Source organism: Mus musculus, chromosome 19, assembly GCF_000001635.26.
Source record: "Mus musculus strain C57BL/6J chromosome 19, GRCm38.p6 C57BL/6J".
Lineage (NCBI taxonomy): Eukaryota > Metazoa > Chordata > Mammalia > Rodentia > Muridae > Mus > Mus musculus.
The window spans coordinates 56,322,295-56,349,846 of record NC_000085.6 but is presented as its reverse complement, the minus strand read 5'-3'; the positions used below and the strand labels follow the sequence as shown (position 1 = coordinate 56,349,846).

Here is a 27,552-nt window from a genome sequence, read left to right as displayed (position 1 = left end):
ATATGTCCCTTCTACTGTCTCACCTTGTCAGAGTGCAGCTGCCCTAGTGGACCTGAAGGCAGTTCTGCTCATGAGAACAGCCATTCTCCTGCTCTCTGGGCAGTCTCCCTGAGCAGCAGTTTTAAGGACTGTGGGGTTCAAGGGTGGGGTTCTGCCTCTGTGCTGTTGATACTTGTGTCAATTCTTTCCGGGAATGGTCAGCAGCATGTCTGGCCTCCAGGTGTCAGAAGCACTCTCTGTCAAGTGGTGGCAGCCTCAAAGGTTGCGGATGTTGGCAGGCAGCAGATGCCCTCTAGGGGACAGAACGGCAGCCGCACAGAGCGCCTCTGAGAACTGTGGTTTTGAAGTTCAGGCTCATTAGAGGCTCTGTATCACCAAACTCCCAAATCCACCCACTTCATGCCTATTGAGAAGGCCTGTGTCCAGAAGGCAAGTGAGCATTCCATTGCCTTTAGAGTAGACTGGTCTTTCCGGAACTTTCTGGACAGGGAGGAGCCCTAAGTTTGCATAGCCCTTGAAGACTTTAGTTTTGGCAGCAAGGCTCCTCAGATGTTGATTCGAAGCACGCTTCTTACTGAATGCATAGTCAGCGTAGAATGGCAGCCATGTTGGTTTTGTAACGCCCTTGACCAGTGTTGCAGGATCTGTAGTCTAGTCTCCTCACGCGTTAGACGAAACTGCTGACCTTGCCTTGTATAATTTTCAGAGACCTTATTTGTCACTTAAGACTCAGAGAACCCTGGGTCCTCAGTGGGTCAATGTTGGTCTGTGGGGTTGTTTGTTTGTTTGTTTAATTAGAGAAAGGGCCTTTCAGCAACCTAAACATACAAAACTATGGGAACACGCATTCACATTCAGGATTAATCACCCGACCTTAGCACTGGGCCCTCTCGTAAAGAAGACTCTTCACTCCCTACCTGCTCATTTTCAGTTCAGACTTCCAGATGATGTCTTTGCGTGTCTAAGTCTGGCGCCAAGGACTTTCAGGGGAATCGTTGGCTTCGTGTGTTATAACTGTCATAATCCTTTCCTCATTTTGCAGACTTTCTCAAGACATTCTCTGATATTCTTAGCATCTTTGTTTCAGTCCAGTTACCAAACTTTATATTGGGCAGGATGTATTTTAACAATTTCTCCCCAGCTATCTGATGTTCCTAGGTTCTTGTCAAATTGGGCTGATTAACTTTCAGAGAGAACACTAGATATTGTGGAAAGAGCCACACATGACTATGGAAACACTCACACATGTATTCATGCAAATACACATGGATCTATAAATTCACAAACACATGCATGCACATGTACACATGCATTTCCATATACACGAACACTTGTATACATGCATTCACACCTATGCACACATACACGTATACATTTACTCACACACATATACATACATTTATACACACGAATACATGCATTCATACACATATGCACACATATATGCATACATTCATTCACACATGTGTAATTGAATACACGCATGCATACACATGTATACATATGTTCATCCATGTGTACACAAATACATGCATACATGCATTCACATATAAACACAGAAACAGACAGACAGACAGACACACACACATACATCTGAGGTGTGACACAGAAGTCATTACAACTATTCTGCTTAGCCCCAGGTAGTAAATAATTTTAGCTTTGCTAATTGCATAGTCTCCATCACAGCCCACTGAGAAAATTTATGGAGAGTATGTCCCTGAATGAGGGTGACTATGTGATAAAGCTTCATTTGCAAAGCACAGGTGGCTGGCTGGGTTTAATTGCACCTAAGACAGCCTAGTACAGTACACACAAATTCAAGCAGACAAGTGAGCAGGTGTTTAGAAAATAATATGATTTCAGGGAAAATAAACTTCACGGTACCATTACGATTATAATATATCAGGCTCTGAAAAAAAAAAGTGCTTTGATTAAAAGAACGTGGAATGAACCTGACCATGCTATGCAGAGTTCTTCAAACGGAATCACCTAGACCTTTGCTGGCATTCACATTTTCTGTTGCTTTTTGTTTTGTTTAGTGTGCACGTTCTATGTCTTTCAAATGTTATGAGCGCTCCTTTCAATGGTAACGGGGTCCTTTTCCTTATTGTAATGTCTTTGAGAATTACATATATGCTAGATAAAGCATAGACCACAAGGTATACACCCTGCATGTTAAATGCAGGGTTTTGGCTGTGATAATGTCTGCTGGGTCCCTTGGGGGAAGGAAAACAGAAAGCTTCAGTCGATCAACGTAACCAGGAATGCACTTTCTGGCCAAACTTAGACATAAACACCTGCGACACAGTATTTGAAGCCTCTCGAAAGAACGGCTTTGGAAGTGTATACTCTACAGCATTTTACTGGTGTAATCTAATTTTGAGATGTTGTCTTTGCACCGGGTAGCAATACTTTAATGTTAATTGACACCAGGTTATTCTTAAATGGAAACAAATATTAACCTGAAGGTACCTAAGAAATAAAGATGGAGGAAGCCGAATAATAATTATGTTCACAAATTCGCTCTAATCTCAAGCAACCTGTGATTTTTTTCCCCCTTTCAAATGGCATGAAAGAGCGGCACAAAATTCACAGCTTTGATCTTTCCCTGCTCAACAGAAGAAGTACCGTCAGCACCCAGATGCTTTGAAGTTTACCAGTATTAAAGACACTCCGGAGATGGTCCAGGCCAGGATTAGTTATACCCAAGCAGTGGATGTAAGTGATAATGTACATTACGACTCCGAGAGTGCGCTCTCTTTCAGCGGCATGATTGAAGCGGAGGGGATCTCGGGTCTGCTCCTTCTGTCGTCCCGAGGATGAAGGGACCCTCGTCTTTCATGACGCTCCCCTTGGTGGGGTTCCTTCCTCATTAGGATGCAAACGGGGCGTTCCTGTGCTCCTGTGCCAAGTGGGGCTCTGCATCCCACTGCCTTGGATGCTCTCCCTCCTTGCCTCTGCAGAGCTTGTAGATCTGTGGCCGCCAGGCCCCTTTCCCCCCTCCTCCTTTTGTTCAAAAATGTTGTTTTCAGAGCTAGAACCTGGAGTAAGATTCTGGCTAATTGGGATGGGGCTTGGGGCTCTTTGGGCTCCAAGGGCAGGCGTTGATGGTGTGTTCTCATTTCCCCACACTTTCATAAATGATTTGAGGCTGACTTGTGGGTGTGAGCCTGACTTTTAAGCCACTTCTTATCGTATTCTGTATTATTACCGGAAACCAAGATTTGACCCCATGCTTAGTTCACTAGAGATTAAATAGAACATTGAGGTCTTATAAAAAAAAACTCCCTTAAGCACAGGCTGCAACTACTGTGCAAAGTCCACAGATCTGTGCATAAGGCAGACTTGGCTTTGAAATATCTTAAAATATTCAACGTCCAACACACAAAAATATTGACAAACCCTGGGATCCAGCCTTCAAAACTCTCTGTACGGCTTTATAAGAAATTCTGGTTGTGTCTTTGTCTATAGGCATCCCAAAAGGGCCTGGGTACTCTTCATGCTATGAGATGGTATGGCTCCCAGACTTTTGGACTTTGGAACTAAATCCTTGTTTTCCCTGCTCATCAGAGTCAAATTGAATTCTGAGCAGCATAATTGGACAAGAAATTCTTGGGGAAGAAAAAAACACTTGCTGTGTCCTTATCCTAACTCTAGGGGGCACTGCTGTGATATGTAGCACCCTGGACATGTCCGCTAGGCACTGGGATGGAAACACATAATTTTGAAAGTTTCTTAGGTGGCTGTGCCAACTCTGTATGCCATCAAGCAAACTTGTAAGCTGCATGAAGCTCCCTGCGAGTTCTGGGTAAAGAAAACCTGAACTTTCCAGGGGAAATATCTATTAGGTCAGGAATCCTAAAGGTGGAGACTGAAGGAAGATATTGGTGGGCTTGTGACACCCCCTGCAGAATGCCATCGCCTGTGTGCCTTCTGGGACCCCAGTCCCTATCGCATAGCTTTGAAGTGAATGGTCAAGGGTGAATAGTCAAGGCTTGACCTCATTTTCATCCAGGTGACACCTGTCCCAGAAGAACTTAAGTGTAGCCTTGGTGGTGGGGGAGGGTTTCCACCTGTCAGCTGCGAGTCGGAATGTAGATCTGGCGAGAGAGTGACATGAATTTCATTGTGCCATCTATGAGAGATCTGGGTGGAGGCAGGGTGCCTTGATCAGCTCTGGTGACATAGCAGCCGCAGCCCTCTGACTCCTGAGTTACGACGTGGCTGCTGGCTGCATGGGAACGGCTCTGGGTGTAATGCAAAGGCCCCTGTGCACCCACAGAGACTGTACAGGGAGCAAGGGGAGAATGTGAAGCACCACTACACACAGACTGCAGACTTGCCTGAAGTCCTGCTGGCCAAACTGAACGCCATGAACATCAGCGAGGTGAAACTGCCGAAGGGGATGCTGGGTTAGAGGAGGGAGGGCAGGGCGTCTTCACGGGCGTCACGGTGCCCTGTGCTGGGTCTATGGTGGGATACTGGGCTCAGAGACCGGAGGGGATGGTGTGCCTTCATGGGTTTCATGAGATCGGGGTCTATGACCACTGGGAACAAGGGGATCCATACTCGTGTTTGCGCTGGGCTCTGTAAACGGTTTAGTGTGTCCCGTGCAACATGCAAGCTCGCCAGGGTGGAGGAGTCAGGAAAACTATCTCCTTTAGTATCAAAGGCTTCCATGGAAGGGAGCTGAAATACAAACACATCTTAATAACGCTAGGTGCAGCTGGTGGTTGTGCCAAGGACACACTTGGAGATCTCAACTCCTCCCTCTGCAGTTTCTTTAAGAGCCCCTCACCAGTCATTCCTCATCTTTGGTAGTGGCATTTGGCTCTTCTATTTTGTATAATGAGCTATACAAGCACAGCCTCATCCCCTCTATGGCTTCATGAGCCAAGGGTGGACGAGAGGCAGTAGCTCACTCTAGGATATAATCGATTCTTAGCCACAGTGATTTGTAACCCCAGATAGGGCTGTAGGTGGGAGAGGGAGACCTACCGAACCAGATCCCTGTTGGGGGAGGAGAGGGGGAAGCAGAATGTAGGAGCCTATCAGACCTGGGCCTTTCTCCCTGCCAGACTCGCTATAAGGAATCTTGGAGCCGGCTTCGAGATGGAGGATACAAGCTGAGGCTGGATGCCCTTCCATTCCAGGCAGCAAAGGCGTCCAGCGAAGTTATAAGTGACGTGAGTGTCCAGTTCTGTGGCAACGTTTAATCCAAACCTGTTTCAGTTCTTTTGCCTCTAACTCTCGCCTTCTTTTGCCTGTGGATTTCATATCCTCTCCCGTCCCAACCGACTGCGTCAGGGCAATCGGATAATAATCACTGAGAAAGAGTGCGTCTCACACAAAAAAAATTCCCTAGCCCGGGGCACAAAGCCAAATGCCGGACTGTAAACACAGAACCCGGGCAGATGAAATGCACCCTCCACCAAGAGATTTCATAAAGCCAGCCTGCAAGGAGCCCACTAACGATGCCTGCACCGTCTCTCAGCCCGGGCTGCCCAAGTGTTAACGCTTCCGCCATTTCAAATCAGAGCCCTTTAGTCATTGGGAGTCTTGCATATGAAAGAATAGACTTTTCCACGACTCCTGCGCGGTCCCTTTTAACTCACCCAGTTACTGTCAAAAGAACAAAACATTTTCGCCCAATACCCACCTCTTCCATTCTGTGTCCCTTGTCCCTGAGCTGTTACTCTCTCCCGCTCTCTCTCCCTTTAGTACAAATACAAAGAAGCATTTGAGAGAATGAAAGGCCAGATGCTCGGCTCCCGGAGCTTGGAAGATGACCTCAGCCTTGCTCATTCAGTGCACGCGACCTCGCTGCAGAGTGATGTAAGTAGGAGAGGCAGGAGCTGAGGAGGGCCCACCCGATGCTGCTCCTGGAACAGCCGGCCCAGGTCGCCCAGCCTCTGGCAAGTGGGTGATCCTGCTGCTCCTGACTTGCTGGGCAGAGATATGAAATCTCCTTCAGGGTCTTAGCTTCTTCCTCTGTAAAATGTGCTTGGATTTGTGGACTTCCTAGTTCCGTTCTGGACTGGGTGTTCTCTGATTTGGGTCTAGGTGGTCTGTGAGATGTGTTTGGCCTGCAGAGATATTTTATTTTTGTAGGCCACAGAGTGAATTAACACAAGTGTTCAGAAATGGGGAAAGATTTTTATGAAAGTTCTAGAAGGCTTGTTAGATGCAAGACTGGATTCCTGGAGGCTATAGCCAGTTGAAGTTGCTCGATAGCAGTTCATTGTAGATGGGGTATGTACTTGTATGCACACACACACACACACACACACCACTTTATTCTTATGTGTGTGCCTGATTTGCTATCACCCTTTGACAACTAATATGGTCTTGTGGACTCTGGTACACAGGTGTATATGCAACCTCCTTGCACATGTGTGAGGGGTAAATGTCAGGGGTGAAAGCTGTGCCCAACATGTTACAGGAGTCTAGCTTATATATGATCTCATTTAACTGTCAAAGTTCTCTCTAGGGTCTCCACTGGCTTATTAAAGTCAAGAGTGAATGAATTGCCCAGAGTCAGCTAGAAAGAGGAGCACATGCTGTTTCCCTCTCCTTCTCTCTCCATCTCTCCCTCTCCCCTCCCCTTCTCCTTCTCCCTCCCTCCTTGCTTCCTCCTCCACTCCCTCCTTCTCCCTCTCTCTTGTCCCACAGCTTCATCTGTTCTCTGCCACCTTCCTCTGCCTCAGTCTTCTTCCCTTGCTTTCTGCCTTGGGTTGCTGACCTCCGAGTATGTGGTTAGATGGGAGCTGGCCTTGTTCTGAGGGTGAGGGCCTCATGCATGAGATGAAAATGGGAGGTTTGGGCCACGTGCTTGAGTTGAGTGTCAGAGGGCAGTTGGCAAAAGGGAGAGGTGGCGAGTCTAACCCTACTTCTGAGGAGGCCCCGGATGAGAACCACCAGCCTTGACACAGCTCCTCCCAGGGCTGGTGGGGATGGTGAGCCTGAAATGGGGGTCTTCCTCAGTCTTCAAGGTATATGTTGGGCTCTGGGATCAGTATCTATTCTCAGGACTTACTTCTCAGACAGCCTTCTCCTCCTGCTGGCTCTCAGATTGACTAGGAATCCATCTAATGTTTGAAGAAACTCTTTGCCAAGTGCCATGACCTGAGAAGCCCTGAACTTGAGCAGATATTGGGGGGGGGGTACATTGAATGGAACTCATGAGCCTTATGGACAATGTAAAACAGGGTGACCTAGGAAACTGATCAAGGGCTCCCTGGTGTTGGCTATGTCTCTTGTTTATATTTCCTCCTACTCAGGGAGTCATGGCCCCTGTACTCAGGCCAGTGACTTCCATGGCCAAGAATTGCAAAGTCCTGAGCCAGACGCAAGGATGCTTGTTAGGTGTGTGTCTGTCTGCAAGGGGGCCACATGGACCCGCATCAGTGTCTCCGGTTGATGGGATGGTTGCATCATAGTTGCTCTCCCTGATGATCCCATGCAAACAGTAGCTTTGAAATGATGGCTGCCGGTCTGCCCGCCCCTCTAGGTGAATTATAAGAAAGGCTTTGAACACGCAAAGGCTCACTTCCATCTGCCGCTGGATATGGTGACCTTGGTGCATGCCAAGAAGGCTCAAACCCTGGCCAGCGACCAGGACTACAGACATCCGCTCCCCCAGCACACAGTCTTGGCAGAAGATCTGAGGCTGAGCTGTGCCAAGAAAGCTCACAAGTTACAGAGTGAGGTAAAGTGCCCGGGCCTCTCCCTCAGGACCCTCCTCCTGGCAGCTCAGACCACAAGCCAGTGACCCTCCAGTTCCTCGTGGCTCTCTGTAGCCTCTTTAGGTCAGGCATCCTAAACTTCTTTATCTAGCCCAAGTGCCCTCACACTATCCTAAAACACAATTACAGCACTCCAGTGAGAATAGCCGCCATTCCTTGAGAGTCTCTGTATTTGGAAATTACCTCACTTTATCCCCACAATATCCCTATGCTAATCGTTCTTACTACTCAGAGAAGTTGTAGAGGACACACGGGAGGGAACTCAGTAGTCTAAATTGGGTCAGCTGTATGTGAGGGAATGGGGTGAGATGCCACATGGATTTGTGGGTTTTCAGGATTTGTCCCTGGCCTCAGGTTGGGTGGAAAACCTTCTTACTGTTTTATGGAAGGAGCACAGATGGAGGCTAGGCAGTCAGGTCCTGGAGATGCCTCCCAGGGTCCTCTTAGTCCTTGTGAGGTATCTTCCCTCCTCTGGTGGCATGCCCAGCTCCCTATCCCTATGCCTGTTCTGCAAAGCAAGGAGGCAGAGAGGAGTTAGGTAATCTTACATTCCCGAGGAAATGAGGTGTGTTTCCCCTCAAGACAGCAGCATCCCTGGTACCCACCTTCCTCCCCAGCCTGCTAGGTTTGCCTGATCCAGAAATGTGCAGGCAACAAGCGACATGGAGGACAGTGAGACGAGTGGTGCCGCAGGGTGGGCAAGTGCAGTGGTTGGAGCTCAGATCCGGGATCTGTCACCCTTGGAACACCGTGCCTATGCACAGTATATCCCGAATGGCTGTGCTAACTACCAGGAACCCGAGCACGGCTGTAGGGATGAAGGAGCTGCCAGGCTCACTGGTGGCCATTTGTCACTTATGTAGAGCCCCGGAGCCCGTCCTGTCTGGTGCTGCCGTACTAGTCGGAGGGTAGCACACCTGGTGCTTTGCTGGCTGAGGGGAGTAAACGTGGGGACTCTAACTGTCACTCCAAATCACTCAGGGTTAGGGTTAAAAACACACTTACCCACAGAGGTGCAGACCCGAATGAGTCTTTGCCAACTTATTTTGGATTCATTCATTAATTCTTCCTTTACCCATGATTAATTAATACCACCCACTGCTGCTGGCTTTTGTTTGAAAGCCTGGTTAAACCATTTTTGTACGTTTGCCCCGAGACACCTGACTTTCTAGCCACAATCCTCTCCAGCATTTAGGTTTTGATAGCTCACATTAAAACAAAACTCCATCCGGTACCCCTGTCACAGCTACTCACCGAGAAGTGACAGCCGAGTGACTTCCTTCTGACCCCCATTTTCCCCTGGTAAGCCTTTGCAGAGAAGCAGGAGCCGCGTTGTTGAACGGTGCCACATCTGTACAGACAGACCCAGACGGCCTGGGGTCCTAGCCATGCGCTCCTAGATGGTGTCCAGAGACCCAGGCTTCTCTTGCTTCTCTGTTCAGAGTTTGGCTCTTCTGATGTTTATATATGCCTCGTAGAATCTGTACCGCTCGGACTTGAACTTCATGCGTGGTGTTCCCTGTGTCGTTCCTGGAACACTGGAGATTGAAGGAAGAAAGAAAGCCTCTGAGCTCATCAGCGAGGTACCGAGGGACTCCAGAGGGTGATGGCGTTATGGGATGTCCACGACAGACATCCCAGTGGACCTGTGTCCCACTGCTCAGGCAGCTGGAGGTTGAGCTTGTCCTGAGTATTTGTTCTTACTGAAGTTTTCATTCAGACTGGACTCCACCTAAGAAAGCTTGGTGGGGACGGGGGAGATGGCTCAGGGGATAAGGTTAAATGAGTGATGTGAGGACCCTGGCACCCACTTACATAGTCAGGCACCGTGGTGTTCATCTGTAATCCCAGTTCTGGTCTAATGGAGGCAGGAGGATTCCTGCAGCTTACTGGCCAATGAGTCAACCTGAAGCAGTGAGTCCCAAGTTCAGTGAGAGACCCTCTCTAGAGTAAAGTGAGCAGTGGTAGAGGAAGATACTCAACATTGAGTTCTGGCATTCATACATACACGCATACACATATACACATGCACACTGTATACATACATACATACATACATATGCATACACACATTGTACACACACATGAATGCACATGTACATGTATACACATTATACACACTGTATGCATATACAAACTGTGCACACACATGCACTCACATGTAAGCACAATGCACATACATACATACATACTGCACACACACATGTGCACACACATTGTACACATACATGCATATTCATGCATACATACATTGTACGCACATGCATGCACATGCACACACATTGTACACACATGCATACATACACATTGTACACACATGCATGTACACTGCACATACATACACACTGCACATGCATGCACATGCATACACATGCATACACATTGTACACACCTGCATACATATATACACATTGTACACACATGCATGTACACTGCAATACATACACACTGCACACAAATATGCATACACATGCATACACATTGTACACACTGTACACAAATATGCATGCATGTGAATATACATACTGTAAACACACCCATGCACGTACATATATACAGTGTGTACATACAGACACACATACTGTACACATATTTTACATACACATGCTTGCACGTGCATACATACACTCTGCACACACATACGCATACACACACAAACACACATACAAGAATATCAAGTCGCTGACTCATGAGCCCATAAGATGCACTTTTCCTAGGTCCTTTGAAGGGCAGCCCTGTGGTACAGTGGGAAGTAGGAAGGCTTTGAAAACCACAAATAAGGCATTGAAATTCTCAGTCAGCTCTCATCTGCTTTGTGACCTCAGCCTAGTTACCTGCCCTTTCTGATCCCCAGCTTCTAAATTAGTCACATGGGCTTATACAGAGCACCTCTGTCCGGCTTTTGTAAGGATCGGCACTGACTTAAGCCCTGTGTTTCTCTGACAGCTGTTTGAGATGGCAACTATGTGTGTGCTGATTAGTTGGTTAAAAAAAAAAAAGTAAATAGACTCGGAATGCTAAGCTCTCTAAATGCATGGGGAACCTTACTCACCCCATGATGTTTATGGTGGACTGAAGGACCAGGATGATGTTGGGAATAGAGGGGTAGATGTTTAGCTCCAGCCTGCAAGCTAAGATGGGTGGACTTTGCCCTGTGGGAGCTCAGGAGCCCTGGGCTCTGCATTTCCAGAACAGCCTCTGCATCAAAGCTCTCCATGGCCCATGTTCTTCAGAGCCCCATGCGGATCTTCAAACCCATAAAGCCAATGGCTTTCTGAGTCCTGATGCAGGCAGGTGTAGTGTGTGTATTTGTGTGTACATTTGTGTGGGTGTGCATGTGGGGCCTAGACTTTGTTCCTTAGGAGCTATCCTTGAGACAGGGTTCTTTCCATAACCCAAAACTCAGTATGTATTCTAGGCAGGCTGGCCAGTGAGCACCAGGGATCTCTGCCTGTCTGCCTCTCCAGTCCTGGGATTACAAATGTGTCACTGCACATGAGTGTGGTTTTGAAACTACACAGTGTTTCATGTGTCTTCCATGAAGTTGTGTCCACTGTAAGTGTAGCTGGTCCAGTTCGCCTGCAGAGGGAGATGGCCTGCTGGATTCTAGAGGGATGGGCTGGAAGCCTGGGCAGAAGGAGGCTTAAGTGGGCGTGGTGGCACACACTTCTAATTCCAATGTGGAGAAACGCAGAGGCAGGAGGATCCTGGGGTCTCTGGCTACCAGGCTATCTAGGCAGCAAGTTCGAGGTCCTGTGAGGGACCTATCTCAAAGAGAAGATACAACACCCTAAATTATCCTCTGGCATCTACATGCATGTACACATAGGGACACACACATGTGCATGCACATGCACAGGTGTGTATATGCTCTCGCATGCATACACACACACTAATTAGGACTTACAGCACTGTTTCCTCTCTTACCATATCTCTCACCCTTACCTTATATCTTTCCTTTCTCAGAGTAAATACCGCCAGCATCCTGGGTCATTCAAGTACACGGCCGTGACAGATACTCCCAACCTCCTGCATGCCAAGTACAGCAACCAGATCACCAATGAGGTGAAACTCCAATGGCTGTTCAGGGATGGTTAGATTTTAAAAGAAAAGAAAAGATGTGTGAATCTGTGTAACCTGGAGACGGGAAAGTCATTTGTATTTATGGAGGATTTGTAAGGAAAAAAAATTTGTACAGAGCCTGAATGTCTTTCCGGGGACAGGAGGGCCAGTTGGGCATCTGTTTTAGACTTCCTCTAGACCAGGGGTGGGTTGGAATCAGCCTCAGGCCACACCCTACAGTGGCTGGACCCAAAGAGTTGTGGACAAGGCCCTCAGCTGACTTGTTTGTACATAGTCAGAAAATCTGCCCCGTGGCTCTATTCTAGGCAGACGGTGGCTAACCAATATAATGTTCATTTGTGGAAGACATGTGGTTATCCGAAGGCAGGTCTTGCATGGCGTCTGTCTGGAAGATTTCACCTTAACCTCACTCACTATCTCCTAGATTGATTTCCCACAACATTTGCTACTCCCAATAAGAAAGAAAAGGAGGAGAAGGGGTCTCCTTTGCCAAAATTATTTCTTCCCACCCTCCCAGCTCTTCCCCTTGCCGGGATTCTCCTGTCAGCTGAGCAGACACATATTATTGGATCATTTTCGTTCCTGTCAGCTGAGCAGATACATATTATTGGATCATTTTCGTTCTTCAGATTCCCCCAACTGTAGCTTTCAGAAGTTATGAGGAGGACACTGGCTAATTTTCCCGCTCACATTCATCCCAAGCCTTCGGAAGCTGGAAGTGGCAGCTGAAGATAAGGACCCAAAAGAGACAGAGTTTAGCATCTTGCACAGAGATGCCATCAGTTTAAAACTCTTCCTTGGCCCTCCCTGCCTCTTTCTATCTAAGCCGAGTGCTGTGACGAGGCTGTTTTACGACGGCCTCTGCCCGACAGAAGCTGGCAAGCACTGGCGCATTTCTGCTCACAGGGACTGGCCCTCCAGGGCGGCTCTGGCTCAGCTTGCTCTCTGAAGACATCAGGGAAGGGTGCAGAACAGGGTTGCCTCGCTCCACCAGCAGGGCTTCCATTACGTGTCCCAGGCCTTAGGGTCACCTTGTGCTGTATCAGGGGAATGAGTTTCAGGACACTTGCCCCTTGTTTCAGTTCCATACACGGTCCTCCTATTTCAGTCAACGTGACTCAGACAGCCTGACTGAACTGAAAGAAATGTCCATCAACTCAGGCTGAAGCCGTGCCCAGGGAAGCCCCCCCAGCTGCAAGCATGGACCCACACACCACTGTCTTCTCGCTATTTACTTATTGATGATTAATTAACTAGTCAGTTTATTAATTTTTAATTTGTGTGTAGTGTCTCACTATTTGTTTGCTCATTTGTTTGTTTATTATTATTATTAATTAATCAGTTAATTATTTTGTAATTTGTGCGGAGCACCTCACTGTCTATTCGTTTGTTTGCTCGTCTGTTTATTTACTTATTCTTCATTTGGGTTCAGCGTCTCTATAAAGCGGCTGGCGAGGACGCACGGCACCAATACACGATGACCCTTGGTCTGCCTGAGTTCATCCGAGCCAAAACCAACGCAGCCAACCTGAGCGAGGTCAGCCTTTCTCCCTGCCGAAGTCCAAGAATGGTAGCCTGAAGCTACCTGTAATGCCTGCTCTGAGCGATCCAACAGCCGCTTCCCCACTCTGTGTCGAAGTTTTTAAAAAGCATCCAATGTAGATGCCCATGTAAAATCCACATGCGTGTTATATATACATGTATGCTCAGAGCCTACATGTGCTAATGAGAGTTTGCTCTGTGAAGCTGAAGGCGTTTGCTGCTCACAAATGGATTCTAGGACACCTTGCCACAATGATAGGGCATGCACCCTTTGCTAATCGATTCACGTGTGTTCTTGAAAAGATATACCTGTGTTCCCACTTTAGGCAAAATACAAGGAGGCTTGGCATAATCTTCGTGCTCAAGGCTACAAGCTGACGATAGACGCCCTCCCCTTCCAGGCTGCTCGGGCCTCTGGAGACATAGCCAGTGACGTGAGTGGAATCCCCTGACCTCCATCTTGCCTTGTCTCTCTTAACTTCATGTAAAACAATGTGTGAGGCGGAGTTTTCCTGAATTAAAGGAAATCTATAGTCCTGTGAGAGAAGGTGTCACCTGCAGAATATATTAGTTCTGAATGAGGTCCTTCCAAAAAAAGAGGGAGGGTCGATCACAGGCTGAATGCATGCAATGGTCTCTAGCAGAAGGAGCTGGCCACTGGGGTCTAACTGCAAGTGGCGGGCAGTGCTCACCTGAGAGTCGCCTGTTTGCAGCATCCAGAACAAGGACGAGATAAGAGATGGCGATTGCCTCTCCTTGGCTCTCTGTCACTCCCCCCACAATCCATAGCTATGTTTCATACGCCCACTGCTTTGGGACATGACGGTGACTTTCTCTTTCCCCGCAAACAAATCACAGAGAACGTGGACTTCGAATGGGCAGATCCTGTTTTGGGATCTAATGTTTCTCCAAGTGAAATACAAGAGTCTTTCTTAGCCTATTTGATAGAATCCTTGTGGGCCACAGGACACATAAGGGGAGCAGGGAGCACCCCAAAGTTCTGAGAATCTGATTTTAATGAGATAGGAAGGGAGGTATAATGTTTTCATCCTTCAGCCCCAAGGGCACCCGCTGACTCCATGCTGCTGTGAGGTAGGCATGCACGTACTGGTGCCTGATCAGCCGGCCGGCCCTTCCAGTTTCTCTACAGGCACGAGTTTGTGAAGGAGCGTGGACAGCTCATTGGGGTGCGGAATGTGAGTGACGACCCGCGGCTACTGCACTGCCTACGGATGGGCCAGCTGCAGAGTGAGAATCAGTACAGGAAGGAGGCGGCCAGCAGCCAAGCTCAGTGCCACCTGCCCATGGATATGATGTACCTGGTCCATGCCAGGAAGGCCCAGGCCCTGGCCAGTGACCACGACTACCGGACACAGTGCCACGAGTTCACCGCCCTGCCTGAGGATCTGAAGATGGCCTGGGCCAAGAAAGCGCACGCCCTGCAGAGTGAGGTAGGATCTACTGTGCCCCATCTTCTTTCTACCACACCGAGGTTCTTCTTTGAGCTTTGATCCTTCTACATTGCAGACTTGGCCTATGTCCTCCAGGCTGGGGCTATTTAGTCAACGGATATTTATTGAGCACCTACTATAAGCACTCTGCTGGCTTATCTTGTCTTCTGCCTCTCTTTAGAATCTTGCTCTTACAACTGAACTGGTCCTGCAGGTGGTTTGGCCTTGAAACCTACTGCTCTATCTGCACAGATTCCTCTATCCCCTTCCCTCGTCTCCTTTAGGCCTTTTTGTTCAGATGTCAGGTCGTTTCAGTGAGAGCTACATGAAGGAGATATCAGTCATGCCCCATGCTTGTGCAAGCCCTGTGGAGGGAGACGGATCATGATTGATATGGTGGATATCTTATATCTCAGATGGAGATACACGCTAGGGAGATGAACAGAACATAGAAGTGGTGTGTGTGTGTGTGTGTGTGTGTGTGTGTGTGCCCGTGCACAGGTGCACGTGTTCATGCAGATATGCACATTTTTGAGGCAGGGCCTCTCTGTGTAGCCCAGGATGGCCTCACAAGTGCTTTCACCTCAGCCTCTGAAGCGCTGTGATTACAGGTGGTGCCAGCGTGTATCACCACCCCGCTAATGTCCCATTTACAATGGGGCATCCGTGTAGTGCTCACTGAAACGTCGTGACATCTGAACAAAAAGGCCTACAGGAGACAAGGGAAGGGGATAGAGGAATCTGTGCAGATAGAACAGTGAGTTTCAAGGCCAAACCACCAGCAGGACCAGTTGTAATATGTTTGATGTCAGACACAAGCCAGCAGTGGGGACAGCTCAGTGGACAAGCACTTGACAAGCAAGTGTGGGGACCCGAGGCCGGATCCCCACCAGAACCCACATAAAAGCCACATGAGAATGACAGCCACCTGTCATTCCAGCACTAGGAAAGCGGAGATGGGTCTTCAGGACAAGCCGGAGAGCTCGGCTCCCCGGAAACCAGCAAACGTCAGGTTCAGTGAGAGACCCTACCTCAATAAAGAAAGCAGAGAATGACTGCAGAACGTGGCCGATGCTAGCTCCTGGCTTAAACACACACGTACAACACGCACATACAAAGTGTGCACCCCCCATGAACACGCTCATGCCCCCACACATGTGAACATGACATGCACACCATGGATACCACATACACATGAAAGTGGGTGAACCAAGTGAAGTTTCACGGATAGGCAGAGAGCACAGGGTGGGCTGAAGATCTAAAGAGAATTTGACTGTGGCTCACACTGACTGTCATCCTTTGCTTACAGCTGCCAGGGAGGCTTGGTAAGGTGGGCTCAGATCCCACCTTCTGAACTCTGACTCTCTTAAAAACAGTTGCAACAGGAACAGGCCCCAAGGCTCCCAAAGGACAGATCTTTCCCTAATCAAGAGCAGGGGCAGGAAAGGGGAGAGAGGCTGCAGCCATGCTCCGTGTACCTGGAAGAAGGCTCTCTACACTTACATTTCTGAGGTGTACATTCCCTTCTTCCATACCAACCACGTGAGCTTGCACAGGTCCCTCATCCTTGCCCAGTCTTCAACATGGTGGTGATAGTTCAGTGATCATGTGTTGTGGTTGTATAGGATATACAGAGTGGAACATAGCGCCACCCACTGTCTCTCTGGACCCTATGCCAACCTTAAGCAAAATGTACTCCCATTTTAGACTGTAAGCTACGGGCAGTTGGCCCTTGTCATGTCTTCCTACCGTTGGAAGATCTTGGGCCCAACAGTGGAATTGTGTTCAGAGCACCTCAAGGCACTTAGAGCACTTATGTCTCAAGTAACAAAGTGCCTCCAAGAAGTCCGCCGGGGGTGGAAGGAGTGGAATTAACTCAGGCTTAGAATCCAGTTTGTGGCTGAGAGTTGGTCTAAGCAAAGGACCTAATTAGCCTGAAGCCTGGTTCACAAAATCCTAGAAGAAACAGGCTGCTTTCGTAAGTTCCCTCACCAGACCTCAGTTCTGCCCCCAGGGCAGGGCCTGCTCTTGGTTCAAGGCAATAAGCAGGCTATCACGGACACAGAAATGGCTAGGGGCTGTTAGAATGGTAATCTTATTGATGAACCATTCATCATAAGTCACTGCTGAGCCAACAGGTGGATGCTCACCCAGCTCTGCCCTTGGGTGGCTAGGTGATCCTGGGTAGACATTATATTTCCTGGACTCTATCCCAGAATCAGAAAAAGAGCAAAGTTTGATCTGGTCTGTGATCTCAGACTTTTTGAGATCACAGGAAAATATTTTTTAACCAAAGGATCAACATAATGCCAAGTTTATTTTATCAAGGGAAAAAAACCCTAAATACCACCCAAAGGTATGATTTATGTTATTGTTACTTTTGAAAAGAAAGGAAAAAAAAACTTTAACATTTGAAAGTATCGAGACCATAGTCTCAAAGGAGAAATGGTAGCTGGCAACTGAATATTTACATTTTAAAAACCGAGTCTGTTACAATTCTGAGGGTTAAGAAACAACCACTTGGTGTTCTCGTACTGTTATTATCCTATGATTGGTTGGATGTTAAGAAGTCCGAACTCCCAGCTGTGATGAACAGTGATAGTGTTCCTGGTGTTAACTTTATTATAGTCATCATCCTATCCATCTTTCATATCTATCTATCTATCTATCTATCTATCTATCTATCTATCTATCTATCTATCTATCGATCGATCTATATCATATACATGTATGTACATTCATACATGCATTCATACATACATACATACATACATACATACATATATACATACATACATACACATTGTGTGAGTATAGTGCCTGCAGAGACCAGAAGGGGGCACCCTATCTCCCGGAATTGGTGTTATGGGCAGTTGTGAGTTGGCTGGTGTGGGTTCTGGCACAAAGGAGCAGTCCTTTGTAGGAGCAGCAAGTTCTCTTAACCTCCAAGCCCACCACAGGAGTTTATTAGTTGAGCCACTTCTGTGTATCCCTGCCCTGGCCAGGAAGAAAGCATTAGGTTGTACCAGAAGGTCTGAGACATGCTCCCGACTTGGGCTAAACTTTACAAGGCCATGATTGCTGACATCATGTCCAAGTTCTGTTTTCCATCAAGTGTTCACTCTGGCCTGTTCGCTCTGGCCTGGGGGCATCCATTATGAACACTTGGCCGAGCCTTCTATGGCTTCTTTGGTCCGTTATGAGTCTGCTGTTCCCTGCTCCTGCATAATCTCATACCAGGGCTGTAGGAAGTCTTAAAATGTACATGCCCCACCCTTTCCTGGTGTGGTAACCTTGGGTTGACTCTTGAAATACTCCACGCTTCAGTTCCTCCATGAGAAACAAGAATAGCTAAAACATAGAACCCCTATAACTTCCTGGGCCAGGCATTAGTGTAAAGACTTTGTAATCTCATTTAATATTAAGGAACAAGTATCGCTCTTATTTTTGCAGGTGCAGATATGATATTATCCTCACCTAAGTCATCTGCCTTGGGTCACAGGCTGGCAGAGAAATGGCTTTCCCAAGGTCCTATAGCTAGAAAGAGATGGAGCAGGGCTTCCGGCTCTGGTCACCTGATTCCTGGTTCAGTTTCTTTGGCTTCCATAGGGAGCTCTCTTATGTCCCAGGTACTCTAGTCTATATTCCTGATGGCTTCCAGTATGCCTTAGTGGCAGTCCATGTCTCTTAGTATCAGACACAGCATCCAGTCACTAAAATTGTTTTGTGGGCAAGGACAAGAACCCTTCCTTTGCAAGGCAGAATGGGCACATATTGAGATAGAGTCTGCACAAACACTGCCTAGGTATAAGAATGCCATTTTGTATTCACATGACAAACACACAATTTCTTCCAGGTACCTCCTGGGAACAATTGCTTGCACGGTACCCACTCATTACCACTCAGGAAATGAATGTTGTGCTTACAGAATTTGCAAGAGATTGTTCCAAGATGGGGGTGTTGGGAAAGCTTCATCCATGATCACTCGAGTAGGCCTCCAGGCCTTAGTATATATAAGGGAAAAGAGAATTTGCCATTTGGGTAAGTCAGGTGAGGTTGGGCTGTCTGAGAAGGTCTATTGCTTCCTTAGAATAATTCTCTGAAACCTTCTTTGGATAGCTGAGTTCTTAGCTCCCCTCCTTTCTCCCTTCTTTCATCGTGAAGTCTGGGGCGGGTGTGTTGTTTTTAGGTTCTGTGTGAATAGGGAAAGCTGGGCTGGGGGCTGAGATATCAATGGCTGATCTGTTTATAGGAGTCAAGGCACAGTCAGCTCTTTGGGGAACCCGCATCTTGCTTTCTGTCTTACCTGTAATCGTACTGTTCAGCTGAGCAAGAGGCGAGTTGAAAGGGTGCTCCGCACTTCATCTTGCTCATGAAAGGAGCAGACACTGGCTGTGAAGAGGCCCTGTAGGATTATGCTCTCCAACTTAGAAATTTATCCAATTTTCTCTGTTCTTTATCAGAGTCGAAGGCAAAAGCATTGCCGCGGTAGACTGAAAAGACACGGTATGAAAAGCAATCTTACTGACGTGGGGTTTTGAAACCCTGCTCCTGGGCCTGAGTGATGCCCTCCCCTTCGCCGGTCGGAGAACAGTGTGGGATTGACACAGGGGCATTAACCAGCAGACAGTAGATCAGAAACAGACCCTCTTTGAGGCCAGCTGTGAGGAGCGCTGTGGATCCTGAAATGAAAGGGAACTAAAGGGGCCGAGAGGCTGATATCTAGAACGATATTTTGCGTTGCAGCGGGGCTTATATCTAAATTAGAGAGACGCCATCAAACTTCGTTTAGGTCTGAATTTCAGATTTCCTTAGAGAGGCTTTTTCTACCTTTAAAAAAAATACCCAATTTCCATAAAGAGGAGAAGAAAGGCACCTGTGTGATGGCGTCATTTAGGCGATGCAGGTTGATCAAGGACACCTAATAAGATCTGACAGTTTAGACGCTCGAATCAGAGCCACTGTTGAAATGCTTCCTGCTTATTTTCTCCCAGGAATGGTGTGACTGGCCTAACCTTCTCAGCCTTTAGAGTACAGAAAGCAGATAAGACTTGGCCTGATTTTGCAATATGAGCAAAGCGTAGTAAGTTACAGCTGGGGAAGGTGTAAGCTGAGGCCCGAGGAGATTAAAGGGGGCCTACTCATTGCTAGCCCATCACATGGGAATTTGTTTTAGTTTTTAAATTTGTCTTGTGGTTGACTCTGGCACCCTGTGTGGCCACTACATCAAGAACAAAAATCTGACTGTTTCTTGTCCTTGGGGACTCTTAATGTCTTGTTTTGTATTTTCACAAGAAGGGTTGTTTTGGCCTTCGCACGTGACAGAGACACGTGCATTTTGGAAAAGTAATTTGCTCTGAGTCATGACATCTTCCATCCGGGGCTCAAAACCGTTTGATCCGCTGAACCTGAGTGTAGATCGTTCCTGGATGACAGGTGGTAGACTGCCTCACTGGCAGAATGAACCTGGATAATCCTGGTTGATCCTTGGATTTGAGCGTGTAGCTCTTTCTTTAAACGCTTTTCCATGGAAGTCATCGCTGCCAGCTTCAAGTCTTGCTGACAGGGGCTTCGTGTGCCTTTAATTGTGTTCCTTTATTCGTGGAAAAAATGCACAAACCCAAAACAGCTGAACGTGGCCTCTCTTAGTGATGACAGTGAGCTGTCGGGATGAAGTGGGATTGCAAAGGCCTTGCTATTCTTTACTCTTTGTTGTTATTATTTACAAAGGCCTTGCTATTCTTTACTCTTTGTTGTTATTATTTACAAAGGCCTTGCTATTCTTTACTCTTTGTTGTTATTATTTACAAAGGCCTTGCTATTCTTTACTCTTTGTTGTTATTATTTACAAGGCAAAGGCCTTCCTGAGATGCCCGACGGTCCTAGACATGGTCTTGACAGAAACCCCTTGGTTTTCTTTTGCAGTTTCGCTACAAGGCGGACTTGATGGGCATGAAAGGGACAGGATGGCTGGCTCTGCAGTCTCCTCAGATAGAGAGTGCAAAGAAGGCTGGAGACCTAATCAGTGAGGTACCATCTGCCCACCTTCCTGAGCGACACAGGCAGCCTGAGCATTCCCTGTTGAATAGGGAACCTGTTTAGCAGTAGAGACCCCAAGATGGACCCAAGATGGACTTCAGCTCCTTTAGTCCTCCCCCTAACTCCTCCGTTGGGGTCCCCCGCTCAGTTCAATGGTTGGCTGCAATCATGCGCATCTGTATTGGTCAGGCTAAATATCTGTCTCATGCTTTTAATCATAGAGGAAAGCTTGAGCCTTTCCCACACTCCTGACTGCCAGGTGCCTACCAAGCAGAGTGGCTTGTCTTCTGATATGCAATTATCATTTATACATTTGGTCCCAAGAAGCTGGGATTAAAGATGGAAGTTGTATTTAATCATCTCTCACGGGAATCTTTTCTTTTATAGACCAAGTACCGTAAAAAACCAGACAGCATCAAGTTCACTACCGTGGTTGACTCTCCAGACCTCATTCATGCCAAGGAGAGCTACATGCACTGTAACGAGGTGGGTTCCTCAACCTCACCCACAGTGAGGTGCTATGGCTTGGTGCTAGATGGGAGTGTACGCTACCCAGGTGACGGTGGGTCAGTTGCTACGCTCTTCTGACTGCATTCTCCCATTCTCCTTACTTGAAGGAGGGACGGGGTGGGAGAATAGAGATAGCAACCTTTTCATATGGCTGAGTGAATTTAAAGAGGATTAGATAAGAAGAAGTAAATACAGCTTTAAGCAGGTGCCAGGAACACAGTGAGTCCTCCATAAAGGCCATTACTATGGATGGAGTTTTAATCATAATGATGCCTAGTATTACCAAACATGAGATCAGACATATCCTAATTACTGATGTTTGCAATGGAATTAAAAGGCCTCACATAGCCCGCTAGTGAAAAAGCGAATTGTTATATTCAAAGCTTCCTCCCGCCTGTGTTCTCTGTGTACTTTAGCCCTGTTTCCTCTGTCAAGGGACAGAAGGTTGTGTGTATTTTCTCCTTCGAATTGACAAAGGGTTTTTATTCCTCACACAGTTACAGGAAAGCCAGAGTCCCGAATTCTGCCCTGAACAGTTCCCATTTTCCTAGCCTAACTGGCATTGGGAATGATCAGAAATGGGGTGTCTACATCTGTAGAAATAGATGGGATTCAACTGCTTCTTAACGTTGTTGGCAAGGCTTACATCATGGCTCTAAGCAGGAAAACCAAGACAAAGCATTAGTCTTAAAATTATGTCTTTGTGGGGTCTGGGTAAATGAGGAAAACCTTAAGGTTTGTAAAGCACTTAGACATGCAATAAGTTGAATAATAAAAAAAAAGCTAACAACTCATGCTCAGCAATGGGGCCTTAAGGCCTGGGATTGTCTCTAGTTACCAGTGAACGCATGCATTGTGTTGCATAGGGTCTGAGACATAGTCACCCACTTGTGGCCAACACAGAGGCATGGCCAATGCAGGAGTTGTTGGTTTATGGTCCATTTTGGAACAGATCATGCCAATATTTTAACGGTGTTCGCCATCAAGTGACCCTGGCCACATAGGCACCTTCCACCCAGCAGATAGTTCTAGAAGGATTGTCTCAAAGAGCAGTGCTGAATTCTGCTTTTTAGGTAGTTGACAGGAAGGGCCAGAGGAGGGAACCAACCGCTTTTCTCCTGGGCTTTTCCCAAGGACAGTTGTCAGCTCTGCCTTGACTGTTTTGTTTTGCCTGCAGCGCTTGTACAGGTTGGGAGATGCAGCCTCCCTGCATAGATACACCCCAATCCCAGACCACCCGGATTTCACCCGAGCCCGCATGAACGCAATGCATTTGAGTGACGTAAGTAGCCGTAAGCGGGCACAGGTGCTGTGTGTCTGCTTCTGTAACACTTTCAGCCCCCAATTGATTTATTTATTGGCCTTTTTTTTAAGTCTAAGAAGGAGGACATAAAAATGAAAAAAACAAAACAAAACAAACCCTGATCCCAGAGCAGGACAAACCGTTCATGTGACTTCCCATCATTCTCCTCGCCGGGCCTTGGTTTCCTTACCTGTAAACCAGGAAGAAATGGAGCTGATGTAAATGGGAGTCCCTTGTAGCTCTAACACTCTGGTTCTAGGGGAGGCTTCAAAGGCCTTGGTCATGTGCCTGGTAACAGTCAGGGGTACGGTCCCAGGCGCCGACAGGTGTAGACACACCTGCTCTGTTAATTTCTTGGACGCCTCGGACATTCAGAGACATCTGGCCTTTGAGATGGAATGATACCATCTTACTCTGCAGTTTGAAAAGATGTTCCCGATGTAGCCGGCTCCTTTGTGCATGGATCCGTGCCTGCCAACACTCCAGCTTCCCTTGGATATCTGCCCTTTGCATGCATTCACCAACACGCTGTTTCCTAAACTCAGGCTTGTTGTTGGCAGGGGTTGGAGGCCCCTGGTTGTAAGAGAATAGGCAGCCGCTCAGCCAGCGATGCTGTGATCCTCAGATGACAGGTAAAGAAACAGGGCAATCAAAAGACACCATCAGGTCGGAATAACACAGGCTGAGTGTGTCGGCCTGGGGCAGCGAGCGGCCTCCCGGCGTCCACACATTCTTCCTTGCCTGGCCTGGCCATTGTGTCCTGGGGCTGCGTGTGGATGACAGCTGCTGCTGTTCACCCCAGAGGTGGCTGCCTTGCAGGGGTTGGAGAGAGGCGCCTTCTAGTTAGCGTGTGTGTGAGTTTGTTGCAGTTGTAAAGCCCTGTGGGATCCCCGCACGGTGAATGCTCTCGTGCTTTGTAAATATGAGTTATTACAACCATTTGATGCTTTTGAGGAAACGAGCGAGGGATAATTTTAGAAAGCAGCTCTGGTGGGCTGGCCTCCATCTGGGGAAGCTGGACCGCCCCCTCTGCAGAGCTGGTGGAAGGTCCGGCTCATTAATTCCCAAGGATGGGGAGGCCAGATATCTGCTGGAGTAACTCTCCGAGGACCTCAGCCCAAAGACTGGGAGGAAGGTACTAGTCCATGAGGGTCCCAGCTCAAGGAGGACAGCCACCCGGGGATGGCAAGAACAGTCAGTGTGCTTGCTCTCACAAGAGGGAGGGGACAGCCTGCAGAGTCCCGGAGCTGAAATTAGCCACCAGAGCTCATGGGGTGTGGAGAACCTCGTTTGAAAGAGCACTTCTTCAGGGGCGTGTGGAATGCGCACAATTGGATCAAGTGCTCTGTGAGGAGGATGTGGAGGCAGAGTGACCTTCGTGAGCAAAGAAAGCCATTGAGATGTGCAAGGCAGCCGAAATAACTCAAAAAATCAAATGACTCTAATGTGTGAGGACGAGGACAAAACTGTGATCAAGAAGAGGGACGCCCAGGGTTCCGAATCAAAGTGTGCCGCGCCTGCGGAATGTAAAGAAAGTCAGCAGCAAAGCAGAGACCTCAGCAGTACAGAAAACACAGGAGGACGCCGCCATAAGCAAGCAGTGGTGGGGGGGGTGGGGTGGGGGGGATATCTGGAGAAAGAAAACTCACACACCGGGGACAACCCCAGTGCAGGCCACTGTGTCTACAGGTGTCCCCGAGTTACCCAAGGCTGGGGTGCACAGGTCACTGACCCAGCTTGGTGTTGGACTTGAAGTTGGCGGAAAGCTTTGTGTCATTAACTGGCCTAGATCTGGGGTAGAGGCTTGCATTAGGAAAACACTGGGTCCCCTCTCATAGAGTGTTTGGGGTTCTTGTTACCACTTCCCACTCAGACATCTTTGGAAGCAGACTGCTAGAAAGGGATTGTTGGTGGGTTATTGTCTGACTATTCCTTCTCTTGAATATCTTCCGGTCCTCACTGTTAATCTAGATAGTGACCCAGTCCATGGAGGCAGTTGGCTCTGGCTGTGACCGCAGTTAGGTGGTTCCCATTGCAAGGCTTGGTTCTGTGTGTTCTCAGGACTGGTATATTCAGCTCATGTGTTGTTTGTTGGAGTTGGAGGTCAAGGTGGTGTTATCATGGCAGTCGAAGGGAGATGATATCTGCCCTGCTTGGCCCAGGCACTTCCACTCCTTTCTGTGCCAGGCCCAGAATAAAAGTGGGCGGAGCACTTTGCTTTCATCTGCCTGTCTTCCCTTGTTTAACTCCCTAAGTCTTTGCAGAACAGAGAGCTGGTCCTGACTTCCACTTCCAGGGAACAAAGGGAAGGCTCTCAAGGGGCCCTTGACCTATGTCAGCTCTCAGAATGAGTGAGCAACCATCACAGTCTGGGGCTGGCACTTTGTCACCTGCGGGTGCTGTGACTGTCCTGCTGTCCCGTTTCTCCAAAGCTGAATAGGGGAGAGCATCCATTGGGGCTCTCCTGAAAACTCCTTTCATGGAGGAATTGCCTTATCTTGGAAAGAAATGGTTAGCTACAGGAGGGCAAGAAGAGTTTGGCACCTCCATAGGGGGTGTGGCTGTGTATCAGGCCTAAGAGGATGTGATTACAGACCCTACGGGGGTGTGGGTCAACTTGAAAAGGGGGAAAAGAGGAAAGAAGAAGCTAGGAACTGTGTGGGTCGGTCAGGTACCCTGTCCGGTTCTTGACAATCCATTTAATTCAGATGAAAGCTAAGGCCTCCCTGCATGAGTCTGGAGTGCGGGAGAGATATACTGTGCTTCCTAGTGGTGGGGTGAGGTATCACAGCCAGGCTGAATCCCCAATCTCAGGGACCCAGAGAGGAGCACTTCCAGTGCGTGGGAGCACCTTGGTTCTGGAGATCCAGGTTCTGGGGTCAGGAACCTGAAAGGGTGAGACAGAGCGGGGATCCAGACACAGAACAGATGGTGCAAGGCTCTGGAGACTAGCAGGGTGTGGCAAGCGAGCTAGACTCACAGACCACAACTCCTAAACAGCAGAAACTCTTTATGACCAGTTCCATCAATCCTAGAGTGGGGAAGTAGTCGTCCAGCCTCAAAAGGGCCAGCGGTCCCAGATATCCCTGGGGCCTGATTCCTGCTGAGACCAGCTGAGACCAAATAGCCTGCAGGTAACGGTTGTTTCTCACCCAAGTGTTCTTGTTCTCTCCACCAGAAAGTCTACAGGAATGCCTGGGAGCAGAGCCGGGCTGGTGGCTATGACTTCAGGCTGGATGCTATCCCATTCCAGACTGCACGGGTGTCCAGGGATATCGCCAGTGATGTAAGACTCCAAACCCTGTCTGCAGATAATAGAGTTCTCCCTAGGTATCCAAGAAAGGCACAGGGCAGACTCACGGGCCACCAGATTGCCTTCCTCCACACTAAAACAGAAACAGAATGTATGTTTCAAAGGGGCGAGACCACAGGCCTGGCAGTTAGGATTGTAGGCAGAAATATGGGTTGGGAAGGTTTTTGTTTTTGTTTGTGTGTGTTTTTTGTTTTGTTTTGTTTTGTTTTTTGGAAACTTTTTGAGGAGAGGTGTGCAGCAGCTGGTGTGGTACATCTGAAGCCAAGGAACCTATGCTTCTGTGTGTGCTTAGTCTGTAGTAACGAACCTCTTGTAAAACTGCTTCTGTGCAAGCACGAAGACTTATGTTCAGACTCACAGATCCCATGTAAAGCCAGCTGTGGTGGTTTGCATCTGTGGCCCCAGATGTGGTGGTTTGCATCTGTAGCCCCAGATGTGGTGGTTTGCATCTGTAGCCCCAGATGTGGTGGTTTGCATCTGTAGCCCCAGATGTGGTGGTTTGCATCTGTAGCCCCAGATGTGATAGAGCACTGGCTAAATGAGACTTTATTTCTAACACTGTAGAAGGTCAAGACAGACATACAGTGTTGTCCTCTGTCCTCCACAAGTACACTGTTGCCAACTCACACACTCGAACTGATACATACACACAAGATAAAATAAGGAGTGAGACTGTAAAATGAACTAGATTCTTCACTTTTAAGTGGTTTGAGGAGCATTAGCCTTGGTCCCTGAATGTAGGGAGGACAGAAGAAAGAATGACTCACTGCCATTCTTGTTGGTGTGGTACTTACAGCAGCCATACAGGGTTACAGATGCATTCTTTGGCACCCAAGGTTACAGGTGCACCCTTCCACACCTGAGGTTACAGGTGCACCCTTCCACACCTGAGGTTACAGGTGCACCCTTCCACACCTGAGGTTACAGGTGCACCCTTCCACACCTGAGGTTACAGGTGCACCCTTCCACACCTGAGGTTACAGGTGCACCCTTCCACACCTGAGGTTACAGGTGCACCCTTCCACACCTGAGGTTACAGGTGCACCCTTCCACACCTGAGGTTACAGGTGCACCCTTCCACACCTGAGGTTACAGGTGCACCCTTCCACACCTGAGGTTACAGGTGTACCCTTCCACACCTGAGGTTACAGGTGCACACTTCCACACCTGAGGTTACAGGTGTACCCTTCCATACCTGAGGTTACATGTGCACACTTCCACACCTGAGGTTACAGGTGCACCCTTCCACACCTGAGGTTACAGATGCACACTTCCACACCTGAGGTTACAGATGCACACTTCCACACCTGAGGTTATAGGTGCACACTTCCACACCTGAGGTTATAGGTGTACACTTCCACATCTGAGGTTATAGGTACACAGCTCTACACCTGAGGTTACAGGTGCACACTTCCACACCTGAGGTTACAGGTGCACACTTCCACACCTGAGGTTATAGGTACACAGTACATATCCTAGGTTACAGGTGCATATTATTATATCTGAGGTTGCAGGTATATACTACCACATCCTAGGTTACAGGACATCATCAATGAGTGTGCATTG

At 48.0% G+C, this 27,552-nt stretch overlaps 1 protein-coding gene across 7 annotated transcripts in view; it reads left to right on the top strand.

Moving 5' to 3' along the window:
* Nrap (nebulin-related anchoring protein) overlaps nucleotides 1–27,552 on the top strand; it is a 70,026-nt gene that overhangs the window by 40,216 nt on the left and 2,258 nt on the right. For all 7 annotated transcript variants that reach the window (XM_006526745.4, XM_006526748.4, XM_006526747.4 and 4 more), the window contains 14 exons: nucleotides 2,620–2,718; nucleotides 4,283–4,387; nucleotides 5,079–5,186; nucleotides 5,722–5,835; nucleotides 7,511–7,708; nucleotides 9,224–9,328; nucleotides 11,712–11,810; nucleotides 13,261–13,365; nucleotides 13,697–13,804; nucleotides 14,510–14,821; nucleotides 20,747–20,851; nucleotides 21,248–21,346; nucleotides 22,548–22,652; nucleotides 25,852–25,959. In XM_006526745.4, the coding sequence (XP_006526808.1) occupies nucleotides 2,620–2,718; nucleotides 4,283–4,387; nucleotides 5,079–5,186; nucleotides 5,722–5,835; nucleotides 7,511–7,708; nucleotides 9,224–9,328; nucleotides 11,712–11,810; nucleotides 13,261–13,365; nucleotides 13,697–13,804; nucleotides 14,510–14,821; nucleotides 20,747–20,851; nucleotides 21,248–21,346; nucleotides 22,548–22,652; nucleotides 25,852–25,959 (1,770 nt within the window). The remainder of the gene's footprint in view (nucleotides 1–2,619; nucleotides 2,719–4,282; nucleotides 4,388–5,078; nucleotides 5,187–5,721; nucleotides 5,836–7,510; nucleotides 7,709–9,223; nucleotides 9,329–11,711; nucleotides 11,811–13,260; nucleotides 13,366–13,696; nucleotides 13,805–14,509; nucleotides 14,822–20,746; nucleotides 20,852–21,247; nucleotides 21,347–22,547; nucleotides 22,653–25,851; nucleotides 25,960–27,552) is intronic.